The sequence below is a fragment of the Lissotriton helveticus genome, chromosome 4_1, assembly GCF_964261635.1.
Source record: "Lissotriton helveticus chromosome 4_1, aLisHel1.1, whole genome shotgun sequence".
NCBI classification, from domain to species: Eukaryota; Metazoa; Chordata; class Amphibia; order Caudata; family Salamandridae; genus Lissotriton; species Lissotriton helveticus.
In genome coordinates, this window is record NC_136063.1 from 3,367,364 (window position 1) to 3,392,435 (window position 25,072).

The 25,072-nt window shown below is 45.8% G+C and overlaps 1 protein-coding gene across 1 annotated transcript in view; it reads right to left on the reverse strand.

Moving 5' to 3' along the window:
- Positions 1–1,629: 1,629 nt before the first annotated feature.
- The window catches only part of LOC144828270 (phospholipase A2 inhibitor gamma subunit B-like), a 91,669-nt gene continuing 68,226 nt past the window's right edge, over positions 1,630–25,072 (reverse strand). The window contains exons 4-5 of the mRNA XM_078686349.1: positions 9,195–9,341; positions 1,630–2,796 (exon numbers count right to left, since the gene is read on the reverse strand). Coding sequence (XP_078542475.1) covers positions 2,672–2,796; positions 9,195–9,341 — 272 coding nt within the window. The 3' untranslated portion in view covers positions 1,630–2,671. The remainder of the gene's footprint in view (positions 2,797–9,194; positions 9,342–25,072) is intronic.

Below are 25,072 nucleotides of genomic sequence, written 5' to 3' on the forward strand. Positions count from 1 at the left end.
CACGAGGCTGGGTCTTCCCCCCAACCCTGTCAACTCAGTAAAAAGCCTTGGGATCATTGTCAGCAACGACCTCACTATGAAGCCCCAGATCAACGTGGTGGTCTTCTCTAGTTTTTTCCAGTTAAGGAAAATCCGAAAGATCGCACGCTTCCTGACCACCGAGGCTCTTACCCTGGTTTTGCTGGCCCTAGTCATCTCCAGGATAGACTATGCCAACTCGCTCCATGTTGGCATTCCAGCCTATCAACTGAAGAGGTTACAACTCGTACAAAACCAGGCGGCACGGCTTATCTACCATCAGCCTAGACACCAACATGTCCGCCCCCTGTTAAAATCTCTCCATTGGCTCCCGGTATTTGAACGCTGTAAGTTCAAATTGGGGTGCATCATTTTCAAATCCCTTGCAGGCACAGGTCCTTCTTTCATCTTATCTCTACTACACCCATATGTCCCCTCCCGTAATCTTCGCTCTTCCCACTTGGCCTTACTCCGGACCCCGACCTTCAAACGTAAAAAACTGGGTGGACTAAGGTTCTCATTCCTTGCCCCGTTATACTGGAACGCTCTCCCGTTAGGCCTGAGACAAGCCTCCTCCTACATCCACTTTAGGTCCCTTCTTAAAACTCACCTGTTTTGTAAAGCTTACAATTAACGCTTCTAGACCCTCGGATTGTCTGCTTCCTTTTTGCTTTAGCGCCAAGAAACCGTTGGGTGTAAGCTGTGCTTTATAATTTTTTTTTACATTACATAAAACATATAATAAAATGACAAATAATTCTTATTAAAATCACTAAAATACATAACATTATTAATAAATCAATATTTTTGTAAACAATATTTTTGTAAACGAAATTTATTACAACTATATTTTTGTAATCGATATTACTTACCTGTCAGTCGATATTCTTGTCATCTATGTTTTTGTTGTCGATATTTCTTCCAGACGATATTTCTGCAGCGATTTTAATGTCACTCGATATTTCTCTGTTGATATTCCTGCTCCACACCATTTTCCCACCTTCCTGTTATTTGAAGATTCTGAAGCCTAAGGGAGGCTCCTGACCAAATATATATGAAAACATTGTTATGAGACATGTGGGTCACCATCAGACCTAGTAAATTCTTGTTTTATCCTGAATCATGATGAGGAGATTTAAGATATGTTTTAAAGACTTAATTTGGGAACCAGCATCAGAATGTAAAGGCTTAATCAGCTAACGGTACACCTAGATTTCAAAACTGGGACTCACTTGTTACAAACTCTAAGGATTGCTAAAACTGTCATGGAGTCAAGTTCATGGCAAACCTAAAGTCCACCATTCACCTGAGAGACCGTCTTGAACTTCCCTTTGTTGCAACCCATCCTCCATTGGACTTCGCATTGATGTCAGTCATGGCATCCGTTATATTTCGATGTCAATTAGGGTTCCATCAGTGGTCTCGTATATATGACTCTGGGCTTCATTCTATTACGGGCATAGCATTAATAGCATTGATGGTTCATCCTTTCTTTAACATAAACTCTTCTATAAAGGTGTCTATTTACCTTAATTTTTTTAACACCTCCTCTCTTATTGAAAACTCAACCAACAGCTATCCAGAGAAATACAGACCCACAGTAGATGCAACAGTGTCAACTAAAGTTTATTAATTTGTTCAATGTAAAGTATAAAGCAGGTGTAGACGTTTATGCTATGGGTTTTGCTACATCCCAAAGCAGATCAATCCCAGGATTACAGAGTGCATTATAATTGAGCATATGAACTCGTAACTCTGCGTTCTTCTCTTTTTACATCATCAACACAATGTGCTAGATATTTTCCATGATCTGATGTTCAAAGAGGTGTTCATCTCTAAGGCTAAGATAGAGGAACAGAGCAGGACTGTCCGGGAGCACCTGGTCTGGTCTCTCTGTCAGAAGCTGGTCAGATGGTTGGGAGTGTCCTGAGAGTGGTCACTGAGGGCCTTCAATGTGAAGAAGAAGAAGAAGGATGAACTCAAGGACAGTCGCCAGTGGCTGATTATCAATATCTTGATCCAAAACTTCCAGCTGCATCTCAGACAGGAGGGAAAGACATCCCTATCTGGTTCTGGTCAGATTTGTTTATATTTGAACTGCGCTTAGTGGAGGAAAGAAAGTTATAAAACTGAAAGAGTCAGAAATTCATAAATAACACAGGGAGTTGATATGTAATCTGCATTTATATTCATTGGCAGGATATGCATTGATAAAACCATCATAATTCAGGTGATGTTATTTCAAATGGAGAGATAAGAGTTGAATTCAGTTTCCTCCGTGGTTACAAATTATGCAGCATTAGAATCCCATCAGAAGGAGCATCTTATCTGATGCCATGCCAGTATCTTTGGGTAGTTGCAGTGCCAGGGCTACAGTCGCTCAATGCACCAGAGAGAGGACTCCCTCTGAGGCGCCCAGGTGCTATATATGGCTGAATATAGAAGCCAGTGGTACATAAACAGCATGGCAGCGTAAACAGTGCTATGCACTTTGCTTCCTTGTACTCACTGTCCCAGGGAGGCTGACAGGAGTTCTTCCGCTTCATTCTTACAGTGTTCCTCTTCATGGCAGGTACTGGTAGAGCTCTAGGAATGTTTCTTCTGATTATTACTAAGGCGGCGTGGGGAGGCATCAGAGGTGTGAATAATGGCCTCACAGCTTCTGGGCAGGTGCACACAGTAATTCATAACTATAGACTAGGGTCGCCACAGGGTAGTATAATTCACATAAATCTGGAGTTGCACATCCTTTCATGCTATAGGATTCCATATTTCCACCTGTGGAAAAAACACAGACAATAATCACTCATTAGCAAAGCTGATACATAAACCTTTTCTCCATCTAAGACAGAAATCATGCCCCTCCTGGTCCAAAGTTCCCAAGATCTCAGATCGGCCACTAATACACACACTGGTAGTTATTGAAAACTGTCACAAAAGGTATTTACATGTGTGTATGGTAGGAATTAAGAGCACTGCATTGAAAAGGGCACTGTCGGCCTGACGCAGAGGTAATAATTTCAACTGTACATTGTCAACAATAAATATCAATCACCCACCTTATTTTAGGGAGATTATCTAATGAAGCATTTTATTTGTTTAATGTTTTTGAAATCTTTGATTGCTTTTTTCTTTTACACCTAATCTTGAACACTTTACATGTTAATTCAACTGATTTCCAAAAAACAAGACTGCTTACTTGTTTTTGCGCAAATGTTATAATGATCTGGACCTCATTTATGACAGAAAATATAACTCTTTTATTTTTATATTTTTTTATGCTCCCTCACCCTGGTGATGAGCCCATCAGTGTATGTTCACAAAAGAAATCCATGCTTTTCTTCATCATACTGCTGTCCTCTAAGCTGCCAGTGTTACAAAGTGAGAATAAATATGAACCATCTTTCTTTCTGCAGGGGGTACAGCAAGAGCAACACACTCCTGAGGGCCCTGTGGCTCCAACATGACATTTGGTGGAGACTTTCTGGTTTTTGCACCCTAGAAAAGTAGCACAGCCTTCCCTACATTTATGGAATCACCTGGGAGAACCAGTCCTCTAAAACAGCTGAGAACACACACATGATGACAATGAAGGTATTGGTTCTTTTCTTGGTATTGTTGCTGGCTGTCTGTTGAGTCTGTGTCCAGTGGTGAATTACAGAACCTCCAATGGTGAGTATGTAGCTCGCTGGACTCACAAAAGTGGCCCACTGGTATTAGGAACACTGTATAATCCCCATCTTGACCACCTGCCACTTCCTATAGTCTGTGGCATCCCGTTATTGTGAAGAATATTGATCTTGTGTGGTGTATTCTCTTGGGGTGTGCTGTATGATGAACATTTAGTCACATCAGAAAGGGAGGAATTGCAGGGACAGGAAGAATTATATAGTTTTCCAATTACTTTTGTATCATCTCATTCCCCAACAGTCAGGACGACAAAAAATAATATGAAAAGCATTTCTCTGGATTTATATTGATTCAGTGGGACTCAGTCGATCCACAGTCGTAGATTGCTCTGCGCTGTGTGGCTCTGGATGATTCGGAGAACATCATGGTCCTTTCTTCCATACCCAGCTGTTACTGCTAACTCCCCCAGTGGGAACATACCTTGAGGACATCTGTGCATGCTTTGAGCCGTATCACAGGCTCTGACAACCTCCTCAGCCACTGTGGCCCTGAGGCTTGAAGCACTGGATGGCACTACTGCCCCTTCTCCCCATCCGGCTCTGCTTGCTCATACTCAGAGAGTCTGCTGCCTGCTGGGCATCTGTAACTGCTCCCAATGCCTCTTAACAGCATCCAATAAAGCTGATTGGAGCTGGCAGGACTAGTGTCTCCACCGCCCATCACTGCTGGACTGTGTCCTTTGGCTTCAGCATTGTCTATCACAGGTGAACCATACAAGTCAATGCAAGGGGCTCCTTTGGGGACACAATTCTTTTCACCACAGGGGAGCTGCTTTAATATCAGAACCATGGTGTAACCTGGATTTCTCTGGGCCTTGTTGAAGTCAGGCCCATCTCCCCACCATTTTCTTGGGTATCGCTTCAAAAGACCCTCTCCACTACCTCGGGCCTGGTCTACAGGTTTGCCCCACACCTTCCAGAGACAGTTGGACCTTAGACACTACCACCAATGACTGGTTCCCTTGCTCATGGAAGGGATTCAGCCCAGCCCATTGTTGATCTCCTCACTGCCCTTCTTTTAGAGGCCAAACGCCTAGAGCATCAGGACCTGAGATGATGCACCTTTATTTGTTGACGCTACTGCACTACATGTCTTTGCCGGGCCGATTCACACTTTCCTGCAGTGGTTGCCAGCTGGGCAGCTACACTGTCTAACCCCACCTGGACGGGACAGTGATTGCTTTCTCTCACCTGCCTCACGTCACTGCGCACCTGGGCCTTGCCTTCTTTACATCTTTTACTGAACCCGGCTCCTAACACAATATTCTCATGTAAATCCTCTCACCAGCTACTCTTCAAGGGTGTAGTGGGGGAGGGGTAAGAAGTTGGCCTCTGCATCATCATCACTGGAAAAGGCCCTAGACGCCATCCTCAAGAAACTTACCTCCTACAGCGGTCTTTCATAGACCTCAAGATAACAGATCTTATGAAGAAGTCAAGATCATATAGGACACCATCATTTTTGTACAAGCCAGAGAGGAAATAGAGGACGGGAAGCAAATCAACGAAGCAGGCTGATTGGGGCACCTGGGACTGGACAACAATCCCACAAATATTAGTTGACCTTGAAGACTGGTTGTTGCGCCTGAACATCTGTTATTATGGAATACCAGAATGTCTAGACCGCAATGACAGAAACACGTTCCTCTTGAATCTTATCCCATGCATCACTGTTCTGTCCTTTAACCCCAACTGGAAATTCTTATTATACATTCATTCAAAAGGTCTTTATCTCGGCAATGTGCCAAAAAAGAAACAGTGATTAATAAAACATTGTAATGTTAATAACAGTATAAATTCATTGTGTGAGAAGCAATTGAACAGAATTTAGCGACACAAAAAGTTATACAAATTACATAAGTATCCCTTGGCAAACCAGATTTTACCCTGGCCAGTAGAGCTTGTGGACTTGGAACCCTAGAGAAGTCGCACAGCCTCCCACAAGCGGGAGACTAAACATTTATGAGTGGAAAGTGGTCGGGGAATGGGGATTGGCTTTATTGGCTTAACCTCCCTGTGCCAAATCCCCCTCATCCATCTACCTACCTTCCCACATGCCCTTAGATAATGTTAGGGTTCAGGCTCTCCTTCACCTGCACCATTCCTGTGCACCCACACCACCCACAAATACTGTGCTCTTCCTCCCTTCTCCCCATGTCCTTGACCCTGCATACTCCCTTTCCCACCTCCAACTCATTGGCACTGTAAAGTAAAGTAAAGTCCACATTTGTAAAGCGCACAATCACCCATAAGGGTCTCTAGGCGCTGGGGGCCGTCGGGAAGATTTAGCGAGCTATTGCCCAGAGTCACATGGTGCTGAGCTAACCTGCCGCCGGAGCCGGGGATCGAACCGTGGTCCCCAGATGCCAGCGTCAGTCGCCCTGGCCGCGGCGCCACACCTCTCCCACTGTGACACCACCACAGCAGTCCGCTGCCAAAATACACTTGCCTTCCTCTTCCTGCTGTATACTTCACCAGCTTCACTTGCTAATGGCCACTACCATAGCCCACCACCCCCTTACTGTCATCACGCTCAAAGTTAATGTGCTGGACTCATATTGAACAGGAAAAGATCTGAGCAATGACATTAGCCCTTTGCCAAGAGACACAGCTTTCAGAAAGGGAGGCATAGAAACTCATTGAACGGATGGGACGAGTCCTCCAAAGCTGCCGGACATCATCCAGTCATGTCCTTACCGTACTCAGTGACACCATGCCTAGCTCCAAAAAATGTGGGAGGGCTATTCTCATTCGGAAATCCCTTCCATGTAATTTTCTAGAAAACTGATCAGATGATGAGGGACCACATGTGTTTGCAAGCTCTGGACTGGCACTATGGTGTTCAACGTGGGCTACGTCTACGCTCCTAAAAGTGATATGTCCACCATTCTCTCCCACCTCAATAGCCCCATCATTGAACTTCTCAAATCCCATATCATCTTGGGAGAGGATTTTTCTCAATAAGACTGTAACAATTGGTGGCCTTCTGGCAGTGGGAAATGAACATTCGCCATACAGAAAGAGGCTTACGGAACTTGAGATCTGCCAAACACACGCATAAGAGGAGCAAAGCTTTGTAAGTGTGCTGCAGAATGCAGACTGACAAATAATGAGGGAACATAAAGATATTTATTCTTATTGTACCTTCAAAGGAAAGCAGTAGCTTTTTGAAGCATTCCCATCTGGGAATGTAAAAAAATCCATGTGTGTATTCGTTGTAACATCCACTCTCCATACAAGGAACGCCTTCATAGGGCAGAGTAATGCAAGCCAGTCACTTGCATTTCCTTGCATTACTCCAGATTTACCAAGGAATGCAGGGCCATGCAAGGTGGCCTTGTGTTGCTTAGAGAATCTTTTTTCTATTGACTCCTGTGTTTTTACTATGTTTTTGCTGGTCTAGTAGCTGTGGGAACTTTTCCACTGCTATTCAGTGCCAAAGTCCAAGTACTCCCTATTGTAAATTGTTGTAATGGATTAGTGACTCCATGATTGGCTTATTGTACTTACTTGTCAGACCCTAGAACAGTGCACCGTATGTGCCAAGGGCCTGGAAATCAAATGCTGCTGGTGGGCTTGCAGCACTGGTTGTGTCACCCACAGAAGCAGCTTGTCAAATATGGCTCAGGCCTGCCATTGCCTGTGTGCAGTCTGGGAGTGCCATGACAACTTGGCAAGTGCACACAGTTGCCAGTCCCTAAACCTTACCTTTTCTACATATTAGTCACCCCCTAAGGTAGTCCCAAGGTATCCCCTTGGGCAGAGTACATTGTGTGGCATGTTATGATAGTGAACTACATCCAATTTTGTTCTTATAGGCCAGAATAGGCAGTTTGATTATAAAATCTAATAATCTTGACTGACCAAGGGAACTAGGTAAAAATTTGAGTTTAGTATGCTGAACTCAGAATGTTAAAATACATTATTTAGTGAGGGTGAATTTACATTCTGTGTTTGAAAATACCACTTTTCGAAAGTATGTCTTTTCTTGCCTAACTATCCAGCATGTCTCTGCTAGGTTTGTGTTTTCCATGTCTGATTCATGAGCGACAGGGGGCTTGAGAGGCTGGAATGGATCTTGGCTCCAGCGGTCCGATGGGTCAGGGCTGGGCTGAATAGGACCTGCATTGAATAGAGAGTGGGGGCGGAGATTTCCTTTCACTGACCTGAGCCCTCATAGAATAGAGAGTAGGGGAGGAGATTATCTTTCACTTACCTGGGCTAGGTCTGGTCTCGGGCAATGCTCCACCTCCTGCCAGGAAGCTGCATAGAACTGGTTTTGGCTGAGCACAGGCACACTCTGCCTTCAGAGGACAAAGGATATACTGGTATAAATATTGGGGCCAAGACCCCATATCTTTAGATCACTTCTGGGAATCAAGACAAACCTTTTCCAAGGAGAAGAACCAAGGAAAGGTTGCAGTCGCATCACCGGAAAAGCGTGTTTCAGGGCCTGTCGCAGCTCCGAAGTTGCAGAGTTTGCCACACGACCGTTGGGCGTGCACGCATCACATCCAACATTGTCGCATCGCATCAAAGACACCATTGTGTTGCATCGCACCGGATCATCGCATCGCATCGAGGTGCCATCTTGTCGCATTGCACCGGATCACAGTAAGAAACCGACTAATCAACTCCCCATTCAGTAAGGAAGCGAGCATCAACTCCCCTGCGCAGCAGTAAGGAACCGACACATCCGCTCCCCTGAGTGTAAGGAACCGACGCATCAACTTCCCTGCGAACCTTTTGTTTATTTTGCATGACACATCCTAGGTACTTTGAAAGTAAAGTTTCACATTTACATTTACCATCTACATTGAGCTAAGCTATTTTCTACTATTATAAAGACTATTTTTGATTACAGAATTGTGGATTTTTGTTGTTTGGTCTTGTGTTATGTCTAGTAAAGAGTTTCTAAACTGGTGTGGTGTTCATTTGTAGTGTTTTCACTGTATTACTGTATGTGTTCACACATTCTTTACACACTGCCTCTGAGATAAGCCTCCCTTCTCGTGCCAAGCTACCAAGGGGGTGAGCAGAGGTTATTGAGGAGTGTAGCCCCCTTACCCAGACTAAAACCAAGGGTCCCTATTCGGACAAAGGTACCTACCTCTGCCAACTATAGACCCCTAAATCTAACATCATGCATAATGCAAGGGCAATGCAATCCAATTGTAGATCTAGCCTCAACTGTCTGAGAGTCTTAGGTTAGTTTGCCTCTGACCGTGTTCAGAACTCCATTGCGTTCTTGTCTAGGTTTGCGTTTTACAAATACCACCTCATCAGGGTATATTTGTTCTATGAAACATGATTTCTACATTGTATTTGATGGAACCGAGCTCACTGAAGTCATTCAGGTGGATTCTATGACAAAAATGAGAATTAATTAGCGTGATCAGCATTTAGTTTGAAAGAAAGAACCAGAAACCAAGAAGACTGGTGCAGTGGGAAATATAACGCATAATTATGAAAATCAGTTTATCTCACCAGGTCTGACTGCTCTTCCATTGAAGGCAGAGCAGGTGTTCATCTCCCCGGTACACTGAATTTCTCCAGTCGGTGTGCAGCCCGAGGACTGGTCAGTGAGACACTCGTCACACTTATAGCCATTCGGTGTCTGATCCACTGCAGGCACTGAAATAACACAGAAGCGGAATTGAGAAGCCTAATGTGTACAGCAATGGGGTGCTAACTCATGGCTAAATTCTTCCTCCTTAACAACAGTTGCATTAAACACCACACTTTGTATGAAAATAAAATAAATGTTATGCTCAACTCATGAGGCACAGATTTTTTTATTTCATTTTTGCCTATAATTGAAATTCCTTTCCATTGACTGCTGTAGAATAGTGTGTGTTTTGGTATCTCCCTAGACCTGTACATTGTGTCCCTCATTTACAAGAGGCCAACACTGCCGCAGCGTATCGTTTCATGACACTCGTGGCACAGGCCTCTCAATCATATCTATGAGGCGTGGCTCTGCATGACTCTCTGGTGGCAGAGGCCTCTCAATCATATCTATGAGGCGTGGCTCTGCATGACTCTCTGGTGGCACAGGCCTCTCAATCATATCTATGAGGCGTGGCTCTGCATGACTCTCTGGTGGCACAGTTCTCTCAATCATATCTATGAGGTGTGGCTCTGCATGACTCTCTGGTGGCACAGGCCTCTCAATCATATCTATGAGGCCTGGCTCTGCATGACTCTCTGGTGGCACAGGCCTCTCAATCATATCTATGAGGCCTGGCTCTGCATGACTCTCTGGTGGCACAGGCCTCTCAATCATATCTATGAGGCTTGGCTCTGCATGACTCTCTGGTGGCACAGGCCTCTCAATCATATCTATGAGGCGTGGCTTTGCATGACTCTCTGGTGGCACAGGCCTCTCAATCATATCTATGAGGCTTGGCTCTGCATGGCTCTCTGGTGGCACAGGCTTCTCAATCATATCTATGAGGTGTGGCTTTGCATGACTCTCTGGTGGCACAGGCCTCTCAATCATATCTATGAGGCGTGGCTTTGCATGACTCTCTGGTGGCACAGGCCTCTCAATCATATCTATGAGGCGTGTCTCTGCTTGACTCTCTGGTGGCACAGGCCTCTCAATCATATCTATGAGGCCTGGCTCTGCATGACTCTCTGGTGGCACAGGCCTCTCAATCATATCTATGAGGCGTGGCTTTGCATGACTCTCTGGTGGCACAGGCCTCTCAATCATATCTATGAGGCCTGGCTCTGCATGACTCTCTGGTGGCACAGGCCTCTCAATCATATCTATGAGGCGTGGCTTTGCATGACTCTCTGGTGGCACAGGCCTCTCAATCATATCTATGAGGCGTGGCTTTGCATGACTCTCTGGTGGCACAGGCCTCTCAATCATATCTATGAGGCCTGGCTCTGCATGACTCTCTGGTGGCACAGGCCTCTCAATCATATCTATGAGGCGTGGCTTTGCATGACTCTCTGGTGGCACAGGCCTCTCAATCATATCTATGAGGCCTGACTCTGCATGACTCTCTGGTGGCACAGGCCTCTCAATCATATCTATGAGGTGTGGCTCTGCATGACTCTCTGGTGGCACAGGCCTCTCAATCATATCTATGAGGCCTGGCTCTGCATGACTCTCTGGTGGCACAGGCCTCTCAATCATATCTATGAGGCTTGGCTCTGCATGACTCTCTGGTGGCACAGGCCTCTCAATCATATCTATGAGGTGTGGCTCTGCATGACTCTCTGGTGGCACAGGCCTCTCAATTATATCTATGAGGCCTGCTCTGCATGACTCTCTGGTGGCACAGGCCTCTCAATCATATCTATGAGGTGTGGCTCTGCATGACTCTCTGGTGGCACAGGCCTCAATCATATCTATGAGGTGTGGCTCTGCATGACTCTCTGGTGGCACAGGCCTCTCAATCATATCTATGAGGCCTGGCTCTGCATGACTCTCTGGTGGCACAGGCCTCTCAATCATATCTATGAGGTGTGGCTCTGCATGACTCTGGTGGCACAGGCCTCTCAATCATATCTATGAGGCGTGGCTCTGCATGACTCTCTGGTGGCACAGGCCTCTCAATCATATCTATGAGGTGTGGCTCTGCATGACTCTCTGGTGGCACAGGCCTCTCAATCATATCTATGAGGCGTGGCTCTGCATGACTCTCTGGTGGCACAGGCCTCTCAATCATATCTATGAGGCCTGGCTCTGCATGACTCTCTGGTGGCAAAGGCCTCTCAATCATATCTATGAGGCCTGGCTCTGCATGACTCTCTGGTGGCACAGGCCTCTCAATCATATCTATGAGGTGTGGCTCTGCATGACTCTCTGGTGGCACAGGCCACTCAATCATATCTATGAGGAGTGGCTCTGCATGACTCTCTGGTGGCACAGGCCTCTCAATCATATCTATGAGGGGTGGCTTTGCATGTCTCTCTGGTGGCACAGGCCTCTCAATCATATCTATGAGGCGTGGCTCTGCATGACTCTCTGGTGGCACAGGCCTCTCAATCATATCTATGAGGCGTGGCTCTGCATGACTCTCTGGTGGCACAGGCCTCTCAATCATATCTATGAGACATGGCTCTGCATGACTCTCCGGTGGCACAGGCCTCTCAATCATATCTATGAGGCCTGGCTCTGCATGGCCTCATAGATATAGAGTAAGGCATGGCAGCTCCAAGCGCTGCCTTGCCTTACTTTACATCAAGGAGGTGTTCCATGGGTGTTGCTGTGGCTCTCACTCAACCATCAGAGAATTTGACACTGCCGCTCAATCACAAAACATTGGAAAATTCTTGAAAGTAATAAACATGGCTGGGAGAAACCTCTATTATCATTTAAATGGTCCAGGATCTTAAAGGACTCTCTAGTCCATACACACCCCAGGAACCACATGAGGGAGGAAGATCAAACCGTGCTTAACGCATGGGGTCTCCTCCCAGTTACTGGCCATTTGCCCTGTGGTAGATGCAGCGTGTGCCAACTGACCACCGCCACTAAATTCTTTAGTTTGGAACCCGGGAAACAATGGCTAGAGCATAAACACACGAATTGTAATTCAACCAATGTCATTTACTTGATCAACTGCCCCTGCGGGCTTAGGTATGTGGGCATGACCACAAGAAAAATAAAACAACGAATCTGTGAACACCGTACTAATATAAGATGTTGCATGAACACTACAAAAATGACCAAGAATTTTCTACAATTGAATCGCACCCCCAACGATATCAGGTGGACAATCATTGAGCAATTCCAGATGAACACAGGGTCGCAAAATGTACTTTTCAAGAAAGAACAAAGGTGGATTTATAGTTTATCCACACATCTTTCAGGGATAAACAATAATATACCTTGGGGCTCAGTGATGCAATGCTAGTAGAATTAACAAACTGTTAGTATCACAAATCTAGAACTACGGTTATACACCATTGGTTCATATGACTTAACACACTATTCTCCATCAACCTTGGATTAATGGACACACCATAAGAATGAACATCACCTTTTATACACCATTGGTTATGTGGTATAGTTGGGATAAAAGTGTATATATATTTTGTAAACATGCAGCAAACCGGTTGATGCCACACAATAGCCCAACCCCTTGTTTTCTTCCACCTTGATGGTGGAATATAATCTGACCCTATCAACCACAAAAGTCACAGCAAACACATAACCATGACCCTACACACACTTCATTATTGATCCGACTGAGCCATTAAACGCCCACTCGCCCCAGAATAAGGTTTTGTGACCATTAAATGGGTTTCTTAAAATACTTCCTAAAATATTTTGATTATGAGCTGTGATAAAATACGCATTTTCCAGTTAACAGGAATATGCGGGCACATACTCTTTTTATTTTTGCGACTTTTCCCGTATACTCACAGTAGACAATGCCTTTTTGTCAGGATTACATTAAAGTTTTGATTGAAAACTTGGGCCCTTCAAGATTGTTCCCTAGATCTCACGATCCTCACCTCCAAACGTGACTCACACATGACTTTTGAATCCTACTTCATCCCCTTTGCAGCACCCAAGCGGTTACATTCGGGCCACGGACGTTTGCAATATAGGTTGCGTGAGGGACCCTCCCTATAAACAAGTAAGAGAATGGGTGTGAGAGTGCGTGTTTGGCTGTATCGGTATTCTAACAGATAATGGCACGGCCACTTTACGAAGTTTACTAAGTCTTCCTTCTGTTTTCTTTAAGATGTTATAGGAGAAAAAGAATGGCTTGGACAGCACACCTCTGGTCACTCTTTAGTCATGCAAATATAAGTCACATCACTGGGTATAGGTAACCCTATTCAACTCCAGTTTAGAGACTTTATCAAAATAAAATTGTGTGATTTTGAGATTGGAGGACATGACCAAGCAATAGGCTATGAGGTCAAAGTCAAACCAACCTAATAAGTCACATCCTCCCAGAGACAAATCACAATCACCACTGAAACCCATGTGATGGCGTGCAGAACAGACCTCCAGCAGATAAAGTGTTTTCTTTTTCTGTTTCTACACTTTTACATTTTATAGCACCATATGCTCCACCGCTTATTAATATTCTTTTAATACATACTTTTCCTTTAGTCACTGATATCACTCTCTTGGCACACTATGTACTGTCGGGAACCTGTATCCTACTTACTCAGAGTACCTTGCTTGCCAGGATTTATTTATTTATGAGTTTTATATGGTGCACACTTGACCCGAAGGTATCAGAGCACTTTACAGAGTAAGCACAACAGTAATAACATGAGTTACATTGAGAATAGATAACATATATGGTAATGGTTAAAAGAGTAAACGGTATACAGTGGGATATGTAAGCAAAAAAGGAGCAAATACATGAGTTACATGAATTGTAAATAAAAACACATACCAACATTATATAAAAGAAGAGTCCAGTAGACAACAGCAAGTGAACAAGTTACATGAAGTGTAAATAAAATGCAACATTATATATAAGAAAAATTCAATAGACAGTAGGAGGTGTGGACGTTAGGTTATAAACTAAATAATGTGGGGAGTTGCCAGGGTGGGGACAGTAAATGCACAGTGTCCCCAAGCTAGAGAACAAACATTGCAACATAGTACTAATGTTCATGACAACTTAGTACTTTATAAAGAGAGCACAACAGGAATAACAAGGGGCACATAGAGAGTGAATACAAATATATAACATCAGTGAACAGAATTAAAAGAAATAAGGCTGGACTATGGGAATGCCATACTAACATGGATACCAAAAGCTCACCTAGCCCCACTAAGGTCAGTCCTTAACATGGCAGCCCTACTCATAACTGATATAAAAAGATTTGAACACATCTCACCAACCCTCTTCGCAATCAACTGACTCCCCATGGAAGGGAGATGTATTTTCAAACTGGCCTGCATCACTCACAAGACCCTTCACACCGAATCCCCAAACTACCTAAACAGCAAACTAGTAGAAGCAGGGAAATCCATAACTCTGAGAAGTACCAACTCACTTCTGCTCATCCCTCTGAAACTGAAAAAGAAAATGGCCCAGTACCGGTCCTTCTCTGGTAAAGTACCCAGGATGTGGAAAGCACTCCTGATTGACCTCAGATGCAACCCCTCCTTATCTGGCTTCCAAAAGGACCAGAAACTCTGTCTTCTCACCTAATACTGACCAAGGCAACCGTCCCAGGCATCAATAACCTAGTAGACTCCTGCTCACTTTGACCTTCAAGAATGGTGCTTCTCTGACTGTGTCAGCCACGTGAGTCCTTTTCCCCTCACTGGATACATAAGTATGATGACTTTGCTTTTGTCTTTATGCATCCTCATGTACAGCTATGTTATGCAGTTCTTTTTCTTTTCCTTTGTGTTTGTAAAGCGCTCTGATACCCACGGGTCTAGCTAGCGCTTTGTAAAACTTTATAAATAAAAAGGCGGGATATGTAAAACAAAATAGCATCCAGACCCCAAGTAACATAAAGTGTAAATAAAAATACACACTGGTGATAGAAGAATTTGAAAGATAGTGAATATAACAGCTCTAAGGACGTTGTCTAAGGTGTTTGCAAGGGTGGGGAGAGTCAGTGTACAGTTTTTCCTGAGTTTTCCTTGAGGTGGAGAGACATAGCTTTAAGTAAGGGTATAGTGCAACACAGATTCAAGCCTCGGTGAGAGAGGAATTTGTTTGGAGATAACATGTTTTACTTTATTCCTGAAGAAGGATGTGGGTGGTTTGCCTCTGATCACAAGGAGTTTTAGATATTTGGGGCCATTTGAGAAAATAATCAGTTACAGGTTTTCTTTTTCTTGACTTTTTGTGGCTCAAGGTGTAATGTGCTCATACTTCTGGCAGATCTGTTTCTACTGGAATGGGTCAATGTTTGGTATAGGTTGGAAGGGGTATTGTGGTGCAGCGCTTTATGAGTCATGGAAGACATTTTGAAATGCATCCTGGCCTCGAAAGGAAGCCAATTCAGAGCTCAACGGTGAGGGGTGATGTGATCGATCTTTTTAGAACCTGTGATGAGCATAGCTGCTGCATTAAGTGTCGGCTTAAGAGGAGCAAGTGAGGTTTTTAGGAGGCCCCCTAGCGTAGTGCTACCATATTCTAGTTTTGAAAGCACAAGAGCATGAGTCACAGTTGTGAGGTCTGTCGCGGGAGGAAAGGTTTGAGTTTCCCAGGGATATGCAGCTGATGGTTAGCTCCGATAGTGATGGTGCAGATGTATTTTAGTCTGGAGAGGTCATTGTCTAAAGTAATACCTAGGGATTTGTCAGAGTCAACAATGTGTGGGGTGCAATTCACTGACTATTAACTAACTCTTGCCATCAGCAATATATGCATAAGACAGGGTATCCACATAGGGGGTTGATAGTTTAGATCACTTTTCTTTATTCCTGGCTGTCCCGTCTGCTTACCCATGTCATCCTTGGGCTCTCCTTCACAACATGGAAAAGTTATCTATATCACATCAAAAACTCAACCCACCTACATAGCGGAGTGAGACCCCTGGACTGCAGGTTCCCGCCTCAGTTACAGTTGTACATTTTTCACAGTTGCCTATGGGTGAGAAAATGTGAGGACAGGATTGCTTCACTTGGACTTATCCTTAGGCATCCCGTGTTTACCAAGTCCTCAGTTCACAACATTGTCATAACAGCAAACCCAGCACAATTAGACAACAGTATATTGCTTAACCACCACAGCTATAGATGTAAAGTACTTCTACAAAGATACACACACCATCCTTTGCTAACTTAAAGAACAGATAGTGGGTCTCTCCTCCCTCATGCCCTCCAAAGAAGGACAGGCTCGGCTGAACTGTCTGTCGATAGTTTCAATGAATGTAAATGTACATACGTATTATCACAAAATAAAGTAAGTACCACCTAACTCTACTCACCATGTATAGATGTAGCCTTCCATCAAGAAACAAACCTCTCTGACATTGAGAGTAGTAGATCATGCCGTGACTGGGTATGAAAAGAAGTTAATGCTGTAAAACATGTGTAGCAATGACCCTTCTTGACCCTCTTGCAAGCCACATCTCAAAGAAGGAGTGGCAATCCTCATATAGATTGGTTAGACCCTGGGGACCATTTGGTCTTCATTAGAAGTTCAGTACAGATCCATTCCTTGATGCTTGGTTCTGCATATGGACCAATCTCCTCTAATATTGAGATGTTTAGAACAAGAAATATACTTCAGTACCCTCACTCAAATATACTGTTAGGGGGAGGCCGGAACATTGCACCAGACCTATATCCGGACGAATCTGATCACCCCACATCCAGGAACGGAGCAGACAGAGGCCTCCTCCTAGAGATCCAATCCAATTGCTCCCACTATGACACCTGAAGGGTTCTCCACCCAGCAGACAGACAATACACACAAACATTCTGTGTAGACAGAACGTGTAACCAGATGAACTACTTCTTGACTTTGACCTTACTTCATGTGCGATGTCTTTTGTGAAACCAAAAAGCACCTCGGACCTTAACACAATTCAAATATGACTTTATTTTAGTTTACGCAAGCCCACAATACTCAATGGAACTGTAGTGGTTGGCACTGAATGTTGAGCTTGGTCTGTAGCAGTTGAAGGTCAGCCACTGCCTGAGCTCTGCCCTGAGGTGCTTCAGTCACAGAATAATAAACAAAGTGAAGAAACTTACCTTGCCTCCGTACTTCATTACTACCTTTTTCGTGGCAATGAGTGCTGAACCACCTACATGGACCCGCATGCCTTGACTTGAGGTCACCCCGCTGTCTGCGCCAGCTTCAGTTGCTGCACCAGTTCGATACTCGACATCGGATCCTGGTCGATGTTTCCACTTGCCCGGTGTAGGGCAAAGCATCAGATAAACATTGCTGTGCATTTCAAAAGGACGTTGTAACGGAATGTGTTTCACGTCAGCTATTTTGTGTGTTGAAAGAAAGTCTGTGCCAAACGTGGTACTTCAGGTCAGAGCCATCTTGGGTGTCCAGTGTAAGTCGCTTTCCTTTGTGTCCTGTGCAAAAGAAACAATTGATGGACGGAATGCTGGACAATGCAAACATTCACCCCCAGTCACACGAATCTGGGTTTAATCTATCATTCCTTTGCTCACCGAAACACCCCAGCTTGTGTTCTGGGCTCACAGAACACGATGGAGCTCACGTGTTCAAGTGCTGGCTCTACTCATTTTCTTGTGATGTTTACCTGTCCGGAGCCATTCGCTGCTGTGTGAGGGAGCGGGTTCCCTGTAAGTGCGCACCGCTATGTGCTACAGCTGACTGTATCTATGTGACAATCTACAATTTTTTCAAACCCCTCACTGCCTTGTGAAGGGGGACACTTTATTACACTGCTTTGTTCACCGTCTGCTTGCTGTGAGTGCGCATTTTCTCATGCAGTTCTGCGCAGGTTGGTGAGGTGGAAGTGGCATCCCCACACAGTACTCACAGTCAGTTTGTGCATCAGCCAGCCTCCAGCTCTAGTGCCTCTTTGAAAAGTATGTTTATTTCGGTACTATAACCTGGGTTTTGGGAGAAATAATCTACACTGCTGTTGGTGCAGTTTGTGTTATATTGGGTCCGGTGCTTATTCTGCCTTTTTGAGACATTGTATAATTTTTTTCTTGGCTCTCAGTCTCTTGTTTGAAAACATGCAGGCAGTGGCACCCCACCCCCAGTAGTTGTAGAAGCACCTGGTGAACCCCCATATCAAGTGGAAACAATAGTTTGATGGTTTCGATAAGTACTTAGGCGCAATTGGTGCAATTGGGTTCAGGGCTGAGAGAAGGAAATATCTTCTTCTTCATTCTATGGGGTGTGAAGGTAGGACCATTTTGAAACATTTGCCTGATCCTGTAGTTGAAGGAAATTATATCCTTGAGGAATACTGAGACACAGTAAAGACTCCAAGCCAGGTTCGATATTCAAGCAAGTTTGGTCACTTTGCGCCATACGTTTTTCCATAAGAACACTGAATGCAAGCAAGGATGTTTACAACTACATTACCGCATTGAGACGGTTACATTGAGAAATAGAATTCATTGTTTTTCCTGCAAACATTTGTTTCAGGTGCGGTTACATGGCACACGTATAGAGTGGTAAACAGTGTCCAGCAAATTATGTAAACTGCAGGATTTGCAATAGACCTTGTCACTCTGCTAAGGATTGTCAGTCCAGCAGAGGCAAACAATTGTCTTCTGTTAAATGTATTACAGATGATGAAGTAGTTGATGAGGGAGACTTATTTATTAGCAAAGAACTCAGAGATATGGTTATGGTGGTACAGAGTGAAGATGTTTTAGTGGGTCTTCTCAAACTATGTGTGGATCCATATGTAGAGGTCATGGTTGGAGACATGTTAACATTATTGGTAGATTCTGGAGCTTGTATCTCCATGATTACACATGAGCTCTATGACAGTACATGGCCAACAAGACCACTCTTACCCCCTGATCATAGGGCAGTCTCCTATGAGGGAATTGAGATCAATTTGTCTGGTTACATAGAAGACATTTTGGAGTACGGAGGGAGGAAGATAGCAGGAAAGTAGTAAGTTGAGTACAAGGGTTTGAACATATTGGGCTGGTTCCACCAAGGGTTATTTTGGATGGTACTCAAACCTGGAAGTAGTGAACAAGTATTGGTGGTGAGAGACAATTTAGATCTGGCGGGCATAATTATACATTTCCCCATGTGTTCTCAGGTAAGTTAGGGAGAGTCAAGGATTTTCAGCCCAGGATCATACTAAAGGAAGGGGCTAGGCCTGTTAAGCATAAGCTGAGGAATGTCCCTTTCAGTATAAGATAGGACTTAGAAAAGGAACTCAATTCCTAGTGCAAGAGGGGCCTCATTGAACTTATTGACTTGTTGCTGTGGCTATCGCCTTTGGTTGTTGCACGCAAATAGGATCGGGAGTTGAGAGTTTGTATTGATCTCCGCTGTTTGATAAAGGAGATCTGGGTGGATTCTCACCTGTTGCGTAACTTCAACAACATTTTGGCAGGTTTGAAGGATGCTAAATGGTTTTTCTAAGTTAAATTTAGCCTCACCCTATCACCAGGTTGAATTGGCTCCGGAGTCTAGGCACCTTACTGACTATGTTTCCCCTTTTGGTACTTCCCAATACGTTTGTATGCTGTTTTGCCTCGCGTCTGCGGTGTCTGTTGTCCAGCATGTAATGAACAATATTCTCAGGGAAATCAACGTTTTTTTTTTTCAGGATGACGTTTTTATTTTTGCTCCAGATAGGGAATCCCATGATGCTACTCTCCAGGAGGTTTTATCTAGATTTCAGTCCAGTGGTGTGGTGTTGCAAAAAGACAAGTGTGTTTTCCTTACCAAGGAAGTTGAGTACTTGGGGCATTTGGTTACCAGCCAAGGTGTTCTAATGATACCAAGTCTGGTTGATTCCATTACTCAGACCAAAGCACACTCAGACAAGGCTGGTGTCAAACCCTTCTTAGGTCTATGCAAATTTTATCTGCGGTTTGTACAGGAATTTGTCACCAAGTTGAGGCCTTTGTAACAGATGCTCATGAGACAGGCTGTGTTTGAATGGAATGCTGAGTGTCCAGAGGAGTTCAATTGGGTAAAGCAATACCTTATCTCACCCAAAGTGTTGAAACAATATGATCCTGAACTTCAAAATACTTTGACGGTTGATGTAAGTAATATAGGGGCTGGTGTTTTTCTGAGTCAAACTAAAGGCGGGGAGGTAAGGAGAGTGCTGTCTTGGACAGAGAAAAAATACTCTGTCATTGAAAAGGAGGTACTAGCCCGTTAGTGGGCTGTAATGAAGTTTTGTAACTATATATGTGGCAGGAATTTACGCCTTCAAACTGATCACAAACCTCTGACTTTCATCGAGTGGGAAGAACATTAAAGGAATTACTCCACGTATTTCTCTAAATTGTTGCGGTTTGACTTTGTACCAGAGTACATCCCTGGCAGTAAGAACAGTTGTGCGGATTATCTTTCACACTCATCAGAGATTGTTGAACGTGACTCTGATGTGTGTGATGAAGACAAGGAAGAATTTATTGTGGCAGCTGTTGACCTTCTGCAATTGTTGTCAATCAATCAATCAATCAATCATACCATTTGTAAAGCGCTCTACTCACCCGGGAGGGTCTCAAGGCGCTTGGGGGAGGGGGTATGCTACTGCTCGAACAGCCAGGTCTTGAGTTGTTTCCTGAAGGCGAGATGGTCCTGGGTCAGCCGAAGGTGGATGGGGAGGGAGTTCCATGTCTTGGCAGCCAGGTAAAAGAAAGATCTTCCTCCGGCGGTGGCTCTTCGGATACGTGGTACGGCTGCGAGGGCGAGGCTGGTAGAACGTAGCTGGCGGGTGGGCGTGTAGAAGGTCAGGCTGTCGTTGAGGTACTTGGGGCCCAGGTCGTGGAGAGACTTGTGTGCGTGGGTGAGGAGCCGGAACGTGATCCTCTTGTCGACGGGGAGCCAGTGCAGGTCCCTCAGGTGGTTGGAGATGTGGCTGCGTCGGGGGACATCCAGGATGAGTCGGGTGGAGGCGTTCTGGATGCGCTGGAGTCTTTTCTGTAGCTTGGCTGTGGTTCCGGCGTAGAGGGCGTTTCCGTAGTCCAGTCGGCTGGTGACGAGTGCCTGGGTGACAGTCTTCCTGGTCTCGGTCGGGATCCAGCGGAAGATCTTGCGAAGCATACGTAGGGTGTTGAAGCACGATGAGGAGACGGCGTTGACTTGTCTGGTCATCGAGAGGGAGGAGTCCAGGATGAAGCCCAGGTTGCGTGCGTGGTCGGTTGGCTTGGGTGCGGTGCCCAGGGCTGGGGGCCACCAGGAGTCGTCCCAGGCGGAGGGTGAAGATCCCAGGATGAGGACTTCCGTCTTGTCCGAGTTCAGTTTCAGGCGGCTGTCCTTCATCCACTCAGCAACGTCTTTCATCCCTTCGTGTAGGCAGGTTCTGGCGGCGTTGGGGTCTCTGGTGAGGGAGAGGATCAGCTGGGTGTCGTCGGCGTAAGAGATGATGTTGAGGTTGTGCTGGCGTGCGATGGCTGCAAGAGTCCTCATGTAGACGTTGAAGAGGGTGGGGCTGAGTGAAGATCCTTGCGGGACGCCGCAGATGACTTTGGTGGCCTCGGAACGAAACGGGGGGAGGCGGACTCTGTGTTCTTCCGGCGAGGAACGAGATGATCCACTCCAGTGCCTTCTCTTGGATACCGATGTTGCTGAGGCGCTGGACTAGGGTGCGGTGGCAGACAGTGTCGAACGCAGCGGAGAGGTCCAGGAGGGTGAGGGCCACTGTTTCCCCCTTGTCGAGCAGGGTCCGGATGTCATCGGTGGCTGCGATGAGGGCGGTCTCGGTGCTGTGGTTGGCTCTGAAGCCGGACTGCGAGGGGTCGAGGGATCCGTTCGTCTCGAGGAAGGCGGTCAGCTGTCTGTTGACGATCTTCTCGATGACTTTAGCAGGAAAAGGGAGGAGCGATATGGGGCGGAAGTTTTTGAGGTCGGTGGGGTCCGCTGTAGGTTTCTTCAGGAGGGCGCTGAGCTCGGCGTGCTTCCAGCTCTCCGGGAAGGTGGCGGTGTTGAAGGAGGTGTTGATGATGTTCCGGAGTTGGGGTGCGATGGTGGAGTCGGCCTTGTTGAAGACGTGGTGTGGGCAGGGGTCGGTTGGTGATCCGGAGTGGATGGTGTTCATCGTGCGGGTTGTTTCTTCGGTGGTCACCGTGGTCCAGGTGCAAAGGGTGGCGGTGGGGGGCGTGGGTTCGACGGTTGGGTGCGTGGGTGGTGCGCCAAAGCTGTTGTGGATGTCGGTGATCTTGCGGTGGAAGAACGAGGCGAGGGAGTCGCAGAGGTCTTGTGACGGAGTGATGTCGTTGGTGCCGGTGCTGGGGTTGGAGAATTCCTTAACGATGGTGAAGAGTTCCTTGCTGTCGTGGGCGTTGTTGTCCAGTCGTTCCTTCAGGGATTTCTTCTTGGTGGTGCGGATGAGCTGGTGGTGCTTGCGGGTAGCGTGTTTGAGGGCGGTCATGTTGTCGGTGGTCCGGTTGAGGCTTTCTCGAGGGTGCGGCAGGTCTTCTTGGAGTCCTTGAGTTCGTCGGTGAACCAGGATGCCTTCTTGCTTCTGGGTCTGCGGTGAGGGTTCTTTAGTGGCGCGAGGTCGTCGGCGCAGGCGGTCAGCCACTGTGTGAAGTTGCGGGCTGCTTCGTTGGGGTCCGTTGTGTTGGCGGGTGGGCTTTGGCTGAGGGAGGTGGTGAGCTGGTCCGCGGTGATCTTGCTCCAATTCCTGTGAGGTACCTGTTGCGGGTGGTGGTGGGTCGTGGTTCTTTTGAAGCTGAAGTGGACGCAGCTGTGTTTGGTCCAGTGGAGTCCGGTGGCGTGGCTGAAGGTGATGTATTTGCTGGAAGAGAAGACGGGAACAAGCGTGTGGCCGGCGTAGTGGGTGGGGGTGTTGACCAGTTGTTTGAGTCCGAGGTTGGCGAGGTTTTCCAGCAGGGCGGTGGTGTTGCGGTCCTTGTTGTTCTCCAGGTGGAAGTTGATGTCCCCTAGGAGGATGTAGTCAGCGGAGGGGAGGGCGTGCGGGCTGATGAAGTCTGTGATGTCTTCACTGAATTGTGTGCGTGGTCCCGGGGGTCTGTAGACGAGGGTGCCTCTGAGGGTCGTCTTTGGGTCGGTGTGAATCTTGGAAGTGGAGATGTTCGGCTGCGGCGAAGGAGTTGTTGGCGTCGGTCGTGATGCGGATGGTGTTCTTGTGGACGATGGCGATGCCTCCTCCGGTCTGGTTGATGCGTCGATCTCTGAGACTGAGTGGCGCCAAGCTGTGAGCAATAATGTTTCTATGTTGACAGTTTTGTGATATGTGGAGACGGGTTGGCCAAGAGATAGAAATCTGAGTTTTGAATTGAGACGTATGTTCAAGGAGCAGATGACTTATCCATTGAGGATGGTTTGTTAATAAGAGTTGACGAGTTGATTATCCCTGCGAGTTTAAGAACTGGCATTGTTCTACGAGACCATGAGGACATTTGGAAATTACCATAACTAAAAAAAGTCAGACTGTCCTTTTGGTGGCCCTCTATGGATAGGGAGGTTGATGATGTTGTCAAGGAGTGTGTTATCTGCTCTAGCTGCAATCAATCTGTGAAATGACGCACTCACCCCTTCCTCCCACACAGCTGCCGTCCGCACCATGGGCGAAGTTTGGGCTCGACATAGTTGGTCCTTTCAATGCACTTGACATTTTATCAAGGTTTGCGCTGGTCATTAAGGACTACTATACAAAATGGTCATAGGTGAAGTTTGTGAGAAAAGTGACTTCCAGGACTGCTGCTGAGTTTTTGAAAGATGTGTTTCTGAAGGAGGGTTTCCTGAACCTCTTGTGACAGTCAATGAGACAAACTTTGCATGTAGTGAAGTCAAAATGCTTCAACAAACTAGTGGGATTAAACACCTGAAATGCTCACTGTACCACCATCAAACCAATGGTTTAGTAGAACAAATGAACAGGGTGTTGGGGCGGTTGTAAACAACTGTGTGGTAGCCAAAGCTGACGAAACCATGGTTTGGTTATATTTAACTACTCCTCATGCAACCACACCAATTGAACTGTTGCGTGGTCATAGATCCACCACCAGTTTTTGCATCAGTTGGATGAATAAATGAGTTACATTTTGACAGTGGACAGATGCGAGTGTGAGGAGTTGTGTGATCATGAAACAAGAGAAGCAAAAGAAATATTTTGATGTAAGGAAAAATGTTAAAGACATTAAGGTGGTAGTGGGAGATTCTATTTGTGTGAAAAAGCTGCACATGTGAGGAAGGGGGTTTCAAATTTGTGCCACTTACCAAGGTTGTGAAAGTTAATGGTGAATCGGTGAAGAGTGAAACCCACGTAGTGGTTTTCACTGAATATTGAGCTAAGTTTGGAATCCCACTGTGTGAGGGTTCTATGGCGAGTGTTGCTGGCTATGGCAGTTGGAGCTCAGATGCTGTTTGATCTCTACCCTGAGGTGGGTCAGCCATGGAGACATAAACAAAGTGACAGAACTTACCTTGCCTCCATACTTCACTGCTACAGGAACATGTCAAAATTCTTTAAATTAATGCAATGTCTCATTTAAGTGACATATTTGTGAAGGTGGAGCTACTTGCAGGCTAAGCATCTCCAGGATGGCCCTACCCAGATAGAATTCCTGCTCTGGCAGCCTGTTTGAGAGCACCAGGTTTGGGTGGCCACACAGCAGATGGGGGTTTTGTATTAGCCCCCGACACTGGCAAGCCTCATCCATTCTCCCTGACCATGAAATACTGCAGCCCGGGAACCATGAAAGCAGGCCCCAGGTAAGGGGCATTCACTACATCCAGTGGGCATGTCCTTTCATATTTGGGTCAGCCACGAAAAACAGGCCTAAGCAA